Genomic DNA, 10,018 nt, shown 5'->3' with positions numbered 1-10,018 from the left:
ATCATGAAAATTGGTGAAGGTAGAAAAAAGTTCTAAGCCACTTGAAATTAATGGAGTATTAAGACAGTCATAATTAGTAAACATACATTTTCTACTATGTTTGGTTAATAGTTTATGTAAGGCAGAAGTTCCTTACTGTTATTTGACACACCAAATACATGGAATATGTATAAAGAACAACTACCAACGTTAAACTTTTCAGTCCATGCACTAACTAACAAGCCTGACAAACCTTGAAAACTAAATAAGGTGCTACAGGCGACCAATTAGAATAACGTATGCCTTCTAGGTATCCCTGTCCAAGTGACGAGTTTGGGACGACTGGCGTTTGGAATGGTAGCACGTTTTGACGGGGCACCTACAAACCAAATATTTTTATTCTTACAAAGAAGAAGAGACTGAATAAAAAGAAATTTTATACAGTACGTAATTATTAGCAACATAGCAATCCATATGCCTTTTATATGTCAGAAGATTTCCAAGAATAATCACGGTTGAAAATACCTTCATATCATACGCACATACAAGCTCCTAATACCCTGACCAAGAATAGGTCAAATATACACACAGGATTCAAACTGGAGATGGAATTTTTATTCATCCATTGTCTGTGAATTCACTCTAAAAATTCTGTGCTCCAGGGATCAGACAAGTGTATACACAGAAGGGAAGACCATCATCACACATAATAATAGCGCTAGGGAAGGGGTTCTCAACCTTTTTCACTGGCGTACCACTAACCAAATGCGTTCAGGGAAAACTTGATGCCTGCCCCCAGTGGCGTAACTAACGTTTCGCGGTCACCACGTGTGCATGTACGTCAATGATAAACAGTTTCTCTCTATAACTGCATTTACTGAAAGAAATCCTACATAAAATATACTGAAAGGTATGTGCAAAATAAGACTCAATTAGTGAATAGTTTAATACCTACTCAAATGCATAATAGTGGAAATTATTGCACAAAAATCACATTTTTGGATACATAACAGGCCAATTTAGGCTTCAGTGTGTTTAGCCAAACATAGCTTTCGAATGCCAGGTTCCATTTCAGTTAATTTCAGCTTTGATCGATTTTCATACTTAGTTCACGTACCACCAGTGGTATGCGTACCATGGGCTGAGAAACGCTGTGCTAGGGTATCCAAAATATTTCAAGTTTTTAGAATAAAACAAACCATCTGTCTTCCTATATATAGCAAGCCAAGTCTTAAGGTGGCGACTGACTTGTAACATTTGCCTGTAATGTAACGTGTTACAAATCGAGCATTATACAAGTGAAGACAGCGAACGGAGCCGCTCGATGCGAGCCGCTCACGCTCGCGGGCGCTCCATCGTGTTGTCGGTTTTTTCGCGAATCCCTTTGAGTGTTACATTACAAGTCAGTCAGTCAGTCGAGCGGCTTCGTAACGAGCATTCACGAGTTCTTTAGATAAGAGTAGCGTATTAAATGGAACAAAGATAACACAACCTCCATGTCCGACATATTGAATGAAATGAATGGAGCACACACGAGCACAGTCGAGCCGAGCGTTCAAAACGAGCATTCGATACGCCTCATCAGTTGTGGTGTAAAGTAAAATGCTCGCCGCAAATGTTACATTACGAGTAAATGTTACAAATCAGTCGCCACCTTTACAAGAAAGCATCAACAGTTGCTGAAGTGAATCGGAGGAAACGAAATACAATTCCACTAGTTTTTCCAGCAAATTTAAGTGAAAAAACATGATCGATGTCAGCCAAGTTTTTGACACTTCTGTGCATCTACTGCCATGTATTCTTGTGAGGCACTCAGCTTCTGGGAATCGATATATAAAGTACTGACCTACTTCAAGCGTGAAGGAGATGCTACCTGTAGGCATAAATCTGTGCCACCTGCCTTTGTACATGTTGATCACTTTGACATAATGTCCCCACCACTGCAACCTCCTAGGCAATATCACTTGCTCAAAAACTGCTTAAAAAATTAAAAAATAAACCTTACAGTCCATGATCTTATTTAATCCATCTCACTAATTGTCATTTAACACCGGTTTGGTTTACTTCGCAAGAAAAAACAAAACTTCACAAAAATCTAAAAATCAAAGTGTTGACCAGTAATACTGTTCTATATTTTAGTAAAAGTAAAGCTGTCCCAATATATGCCATGTAAGAGCTTAGGGGGAGAGGAGGTACAGTTCATATTCATTCTTGACCTCGGCCCTAGATGGGGGTCAGGGGTCAGCATCACGCCCCAGCCTTTTTACCCCTAGAAAAGGAACCCAGTACTCACTGGATAGGAGGCTGGACGGGCCCCACAGCCAGTCTGGATGCAGAGACTAGAGGTCGTCCAGTCCGTAGCCAGTCACTATACTGACTGAGCTACACCAGCTCAATTATAAATTTGTACTAACCAAAATAGTTAAACATTCCCAAAATCACTTTTCTATAGATATTCACCTGTTCTAGAAATCTCTGTGGGAAGGAGGGCTGTCAACTTTACAAACTTTATCTATTAATTATAAGTAATAAAACTGCTTTTCTTAATAAAAGTTCCCACATTCATATTTAAATTAAATTACAGCACTGTAAAACGTTTCACATGATATATTAAAATTATAATACTCTTTATAACTTACACACTGAAGCTGATTCCAGTTATCAAGCAAATCTCAAATATTCTATTATTCGCACTAGAAGATTAGCTGCAGTTTTTACTAAGTTATTTACCGATATGGCTCACAAATTAAGCACATGGAAATCATACCTCTTCATACTGTGAAGAAGAATTGTAGGAATCCTTTGACTGTTGAGACTGATAATTTGGGGGGTAAAATTCTTTTGCATTAGCAGATAATGTTGAAGTCACTGAAATGTCTCCTTCAACACATGGATCAGGCTGAGCGCTGTTATGGATTACTGCGACGTCTGAAACAAGAAACATAATTCAATGCATAGCCAATACAAAATCACAATTACCGCCCTTTCTCAGTTGCTTCTTGATCTCGAGTCTTGATGGTTCTCATGCCAGAATAATCTTGACTCTTTGTTAGAAGCTGGCACGCCCCTAGCTTAGGCAATCGTCTCTCATCTTCAGGGATTTTGTCGACTGTACTATACTATACTATTCATCGACCTGATGACGGAGGCAGTATGACCTCTGAAACGTTGGTTAACATCGACCAGACTACACAGCGCAACAACCCAGAAGACAGAAATCTTCATACTCTGATGACGGAGGCAGTTTTACCTCTGAAACGTTGGTAAACATCGACCAGACTACACAGCGCAACAACCCAAAAGACAGAAATCTTCATACTCATCGCCCTGGTGATGGAGGCAGTATGACCTCTGAAACGTTGGTTAGCATTGACCAGACTACACGGCGCAACAACCCAGAAGACGGAAATCTTTGTACTCATTGCCCTGATGATGGAGGCAGTATGACCTCTGAAACGTTGGTAAACATCGACCAGACTACACAGCGCAACAACCCAGAAGACAGAAATCTTCATACTCATCGCCCTGGTGATGGAGGCAGTATGACCTCTGAAACGTTGGTTAGCATCGACCAGACTACACGGCGCAACAACCCAGAAGACAGAAATCTTCATACTCATCGCCCTGGTGATGGAGGCAGTATGACCTCTGAAACGTTGGTTAGCATCGACCAGACTACACAGCGCAACAACCCAGAAGACGGAAATCTTTGTACTATACTTATTTGTAACAAACAACCAAGCTGACTTTCAGCTGCAGTACACAGACACCCCAACTTGCGTTTCAAGGGATCAGCTCATCCTGCCAACCTGTCCCATTTCGGGATATGACGCAATGCAAGTTCTTCTCACCAAGTGCCTTAAAGCTGTTACATGTGGACAGGTAGTAAATTTTAAATCTTCACAGAACATGGGAGAGGCATGTAGCACATGTGGGGGAGACGAGAAATGCATACAAAATTGTGGTTGGGAAGCCTAATCGGAAGAGACCACTAAGTAAACTCAGGCATAGATGGCAGACGTTATTAGAGCGGATCTTAGGAACATACGGATGGAGGGTGTGAAATACATTAACTGGCTGAGGATAAGGACCAGTGCCAGGCTCATGTAAACATGGAAATCAACCATTAACTGAGAATAATATTTGCACCTAAGAGATCGTATGGAATGAATTACATGACAAAGAAATTAGAAAATTTCCTGATGAAGGATTCTCGGGTTACAAGCCGCGTCAGGTGGCTGAACGGTGAATAAACCACATCTTCTGCCAACGTTTCGAGAACAATCTCTGGTCTCATCCTCAGGGTTGCTTGGTAACCATTCCGATCCTTTGTTACGCTCTCGCTGCTGGGAACTGGCCCGGGAGTCTTTAACCCTTTGAAGCCGAAGATCGTCTGAATATTATTTAAGAATTCAGTCCGTACCGCGAAGAAAACACTACACCTCACCATTACGAAAATCAGCTGGTTAACCCTTTGAAGCCGAAGCTCGTCTTCATAATATTTACTAATCCAGACCGTACCGCGAAGAAAACACTTCACTTAACCATTAGAAGTCGAATCAGGCGGTACCACATAAGATTTAACAAAAGAACATCCCGGGCAAAGCCTTAATCAACTTCAGTCACCGCAGAAGCTTCACTTTATACATTGTAACTTTTATCTTTACTAAATATTATTGGGGTGATTAAATCAAGGATAATATAGATGGAACATGTAACATACATGGGCAAGATAAATGTACGTAACATTTAAATCTGAAAAGCATAAAGGAAATCTTATGCAACAGGAGGACAATACTGAAATGGGTCTTACGAAGTAGGGTGTAACGGTGTGTACTGGATTCAGTTGACTAGGGAAAGGGTTCAGAAATGGGCTCTTGTGAACACAGGAACAGAACATAAAGTTTCAATAAAGACAGGACATTTAACAAGCTTGGCAACAATAATCTCTGCAGCAATAGTTTATGAACATGTTTTGTGCATGATACTGTTACATGGCAATATTCAGCCGTTATATAGACTTATGACAAAGTACCTAGTGCGTTACAACCTGCGCACATCGTTATAAAACTGCATGCCAACTTCAGAAGTACAGATGGGTTGCTTTTCTCATTTTGCAGTAAAAATTCAATTATAATGCAGCTGTTATGAATCTGTGTACATACATCTAAATTATCATTAAGCTGAATTTTTATTTTTTTATTTGTAGTGTTCTGTCTGACGACAGGTCCATATATTATGAACAGGATCCTTCCAACCTATTCAGGTTGTCAGGGACCTGCTCATACATATATACATTCTTGGCAGAGATGATCAGAAGTGGTTTGCCATTTCCTTCTTCTGTGTGTGAGTGGAGTAATTGTTGGGATGCCACGGAGAAACCGGGGAAGCCCCCGGAGGAAAACTCTGTGTTGCCTAGACCACGGCCTTGCCCAACACAAGTTATAAATTCGGGCACCGCCGGGAATCGAACCCGAGACTACTGAACATTAAACACAACAGGCAGAAAATCTGTACATCTTTCTCGTGTCCGTCAGATGTTTACTTGTCTGTCATGCTGTTATTCCACGCTGATCCGCATGTGATTTTCTGTATAAATTGTAATATTTTTTTATAAAAATATCACTGAATAAGAAAAGAAAAATATGAGTGTAGCAGAAAAAATGTCTTATAGACACATATGATACGTTACATTTAAGTTTCTTGTCTCAAAGAGAAGTGGCTGAGAAATTGTGAATTCCTCGGTCAAATTTGTCAAAACTGTTAAAATCTCGTGATGCATTAAATGCTAATACGACTAGTGAGAGAAGAAAAAAGGAAGCATGAAGAAAAATGTTATGCAGTACATAAAAAGTGCTACTGGTTTGGTTCAGGCAAGTCAGTTCTTATAATACATATTTCAATCACAGTATTCTATTACAAAAAGCCAACGATTTGCTGAGAAATTAGAAGAAGATTTTAAACCGACCAATGGATGGAGACACAACATTGTTTAAAAAAAAACTTCCTGGACAAAAACAAAATTCTGATGGCTCGGCAGCTAACGAAATACAAACAAATTTAGAAAGATATTGTAGATGCGTCATATTGTGATTTATAAGTATTAAAAATATATTAAAATTGGCCGTCAATCACAATATAAGATAATTAAAAGTTCCTTATCGAGTACTCGATTTACATGTGGAACATTTACGACATGTTTCGGCTATATATAGCCGTCATCAGGTGTTATATTATAAACTTTTTACTGAATTACTGATTTTTACTAATATTTAATGATGATTTTCAGTTCTCATTTTTTTCTTTTTTTTCTTATCGTGTTCTCGTCCTTCATATTTTATCTTCATCGATTGTTGTGTCGCCTGTCACTAATATGATTGTATTTCGTAGTGATGTTAATGTTGTGTTTATTGGACGAGAACACGATAAGAAAAATGAGAACTGAAAATCATCATTAAATATTAGTAAAAATCAGTAATTCAGTAAAACGTTTATAATATAACACCTGATGACGGCTATATATAGCCGAAACATGTCGTAAATGTTCCACATGTAAATCGAGTATTCGATAAGGAACTTTTAATTATCTTATATTGTGATTGACGGCCAATTTTAATATATTTTTAATATTTTAATAAATTTAGAAACTGTATTAAGCGATTACAGCCCAAGAGAATATCTTTAATACAGGCAAAATGGGACTAAAGAGCTATTCCATATTATTGCATGATTTTTAAAAATGCCTCAGCATCTGCTGGAAATAACGTAAAGGACAGAATTACATGCAGTTCTATTAACCTGCAGTATGAAAGGAACAATCATGAAGCAGCCATTAATACGAGTAGAGAGTAAATTTCCTTGATCTGAAAGGAGTAAAAAACTTTCCTGTTGAATATGCGCACAATACCAGTGACTAGATGACAGCTTCTATAATAGAAGATTACTTTCACAACTGCAACAGACAAATGAATATGAAAAAGAAAATAAATTGCACTAGTTCTGGACAACTGTCCAGCACATCCAAAGCTGAAGAAGGAAAAAACAGAATTAACACTATGTCGCACATTCAACCTGTCGACCAGCAAATTATAAAAACTTGTTGATCGAACATGATGCACAGAATTATCCAGTCCAAAGGTGATTAACTGGGAACTTCATCCAACATCACCAAACAAGTATCACTTCCAAATGCACTGCACAAGACAATGAATGCTTAAGATAAGGTTTCTGGCCATTAAAAGAAAATTTGGATGTCTGTAACATAAATACTGATTTTACAAACCTACAGGAGTACCATTCCTATATTGAAGATTGCTGCTCCAAGTAAGCAAGTCTGTATCCTTCAGGAAAATGAAATCAAATAAATGAGTAACATGTTACTTGATAGTAATGCTGAATTTAATGACATTACTAGCAAAGTGTGCTCATGTTTGGTGCATGAAAATCTTGTCAAAATAGAAAATAATTATAATTTTTTTAACTGAGAATTTTTAATACATATCAGTTGTGAAAAGAGAGAAATATGTTTGCCAGTTCCTGTAAAAATATCAGTATTATATGGCAACTGTTCCAGATTAATCACTATTCTTATGAATCCCTGCATTTTTCAGTAAAATTACTTACCACTTGTCATTTATTCTCTAAATATTGTTTCACATATGACATAACTAAGTTTGCAGACATACCAAAACATTTTGTCGTAGTGCTACATACAGCTGTCAGTCACCGCAGCATAAACACATTCTTACTCGCGCAATTAAGAGTACTGAATGTGTAATACAGCCAAGTGAGACTTCCACTTTTGAGTCAACACATTAACCATATTTATAGAAAACTAGTATTGACATATGTGAAATATTAGACAAATGTTTTATTTTACTTCAATGACATGTAATGACACTAAACAACGAATCAAGTATCAACTAGATATTGTGTTTATGACATGGGAACTCAGTGGATTACATTTGCATTACATAAGTGGGGCATAATATCAAAAGAAAATAGTCTCTCTTTTAACACACATGGACTGAACATAAAGCTCTCTCTAGCTTCAAGTGCTAAATCAGACAAACTGATATGGTCTTCAATTTTCACACTTAAAGAAACTAGAGGGATAGTAAATCACAACACGGCGTTTCCTAATGGTGTTGAACAGGCCTTCGGTTTATAATTTAGGGTCTACATACCTGTTCTATTTTCCGTTTGTGGTCGTCGCAGTTCTTTGTGGTCTTGTCCTTGCCTCCAAATAACACGACCTCTTCCCTTCGCTGTAGACGGTTCTCCGAAAGGGTTCATGGTTGCCTGCAATATGATGAAATTAGGGGCATACTGTGCCTCCAATCGTAAGGTTAAGGTACAGAACATTAACCATGTTATAAGAAATACTCAATTTATTCAATGACATCAGATATGCAAAACAAATTTCGTCCAACGTTTCTTTCTAATGACACCAAATAAATCAAATTTACTCACAGAAGACTTCTATCTATCACGTAGGATTACAGAACCATCATTTTAAGCACGAACACCAACACACCATATTTTACGGCAACCACAGAATATACACAAATACCAACTTCGACATGGTTTATACATATTGGTATTAATCTATTGATTAATATGAACGTAGGCGAGTAATCTAAGTATGATATTACGGGACACAGAAAATTACCACGACTAATTACCTGAAAATAAAGATGACAAAACGGTCAAATTTACCAGCACTGTGGATGAGCAAACAAACTAAGAAAGAGTACTGCGTGCCACAATACATGTTCTTTTCAACCTGCATTTAGAACTATTAAATATGCTCTCGCCTCATACATTTTTCCAAACCAATATTTTATAACCACGGCAAATTACCTCTAGTAATTTGTGTCACATCACTTAATCTACCACCCGAAAAATGAAATTAATCTAAGCTAACCTAACCTAATTTAACTTATGCCAAGCCACATAGATTAATAAACGCCAATCCCACCAGGCCAAATGTAATGTGGAATTATTTCCTTCGGAAACTCAACAGGCAGAAAAAAGTATTTTGCAAGCAAAAGAATATCATTATAATAACGACAGGCACTAAAAAGAGATCCTCACGTAAGGAATTATTTAAGAAATCTAACATTCTTCCACTAGCCCGCGAATTCTTGCTCTCATTATCATTTTTAGTTGACAACAGAAACATGTCAAATCCACAATATAAGTACAACATGCGCATATAACCTTCATGTACCAAACACTAAACTCAGTAAATATCAAAAAGGAGTTTACTAATACTAGAATGAAGTTCTTCAGTAATCTTCCTATCACTATAAAAAGTATGAATCACATAAAAGTTAGTTTAAGTCAGAACTGAAGGAGTATTTCCTACCGTACTGCGCGCTATCTGCTCCATAGGAGAATTTACTTCAACCGAATATTCTCACCTATTATAAATATATGTTCGCAATACTGGCTTTGCTTCCTTGTGTAATTATTTTAGCGGTAATAGTGTAGTTGAATATAAATTATTGCCATAACTATGTAATTTATTCTTGTACTAGAAACAAGTATTGTATTTGTGCTATGACGTGTTCTGCATTCTTGGCTTGGGCCTGTGAAGGCTCTACGGAATGTAAATAAATTCTATTCTATTCCGAATGAAACCTACCCCAACCACTGCTAACAAAATTCGACTGAACTTAACATTTCGCAACGAAACTTGAACTAACCTAATATAACCTCTCCAAACTGTAACCGAACCAAATATAAACACATCTTGGCTCTTTGCCCAATCTGAGATGAGACTGATGGGTCATGTAGTATGCATGGGGAGGGGGGATAAGAAATATATAAAAAAAATTCGTTGGAAGGCCTGAACAGAAGAGACCTCAAAAGACCTAGGCTTGGTTGGAAGGATATTAAAATGGAAGTTAGGGAAATAAGGCTAAAGTTTTGAATTGCATTAAGCTGGCTTAGAAAGTGGGATCTTGTGAAGACAGTAATGAACCTTCAATCTGTATAAAAGGTGGGAAATTTCTTCACTAGCTTCACAAGATGG

The 10,018-nt window shown here is 37.5% G+C and overlaps 1 protein-coding gene across 6 annotated transcripts; it reads right to left on the bottom strand.

The window, feature by feature from the left end:
• Positions 1 to 199: 199 nt before the first annotated feature.
• On the bottom strand, positions 200 to 9,759 carry LOC110833939 (Poly(A) binding protein interacting protein 1). Of its 6 annotated transcripts, none has more exons than XM_087339971.1 (4): positions 9,690 to 9,759; positions 8,166 to 8,280; positions 2,747 to 2,907; positions 200 to 358 (listed from the first exon to the last, which is right to left on the bottom strand). In XM_087339971.1, exons 2-4 carry the CDS (start codon positions 8,272 to 8,274, stop codon positions 215 to 217), a joined length of 414 nt encoding a protein of 137 aa, XP_087196097.1. In that variant the 5' UTR covers positions 8,275 to 8,280; positions 9,690 to 9,759; the 3' UTR covers positions 200 to 214. The 6 variants fall into 6 exon arrangements, with proteins under 6 accessions (XP_087196097.1, XP_087196093.1, XP_087196098.1 ...); XM_087339967.1 differs by lacking the exon at positions 9,690 to 9,759 and adding an exon at positions 9,350 to 9,557; XM_087339972.1 differs by lacking the exon at positions 9,690 to 9,759 and adding an exon at positions 9,405 to 9,555.
• Between the last annotated feature and the right edge of the window lie 259 nt (positions 9,760 to 10,018).

Source organism: Zootermopsis nevadensis, unplaced genomic scaffold (assembly GCF_977971745.1).
Source record: "Zootermopsis nevadensis isolate Lab colony 2312 unplaced genomic scaffold, Znev_1.0 Znev_ptg000058l, whole genome shotgun sequence".
NCBI classification, from domain to species: domain Eukaryota; kingdom Metazoa; phylum Arthropoda; class Insecta; order Blattodea; family Termopsidae; genus Zootermopsis; species Zootermopsis nevadensis.
The sequence above is the reverse complement of the archived record's forward strand: the minus strand, read 5'-3'. Positions and strand labels throughout refer to the sequence as shown.

Coding starts and splice junctions, on each gene's coding strand:
- LOC110833939 (XM_087339967.1), bottom strand. CDS start 9,373: ATGGAGCAGATAGCGCGCAGTACG. Junction 8,281..9,349: donor AGCAGATAGCGCGCAGTACG/GTAGGAAATACT, acceptor ATCATATTGCAG/GCAACCATGAACCCTTTCGG. Junction 2,908..8,165: donor ACAAACGGAAAATAGAACAG/GTATGTAGACCC, acceptor TTCTTGTTTCAG/ACGTCGCAGTAATCCATAAC.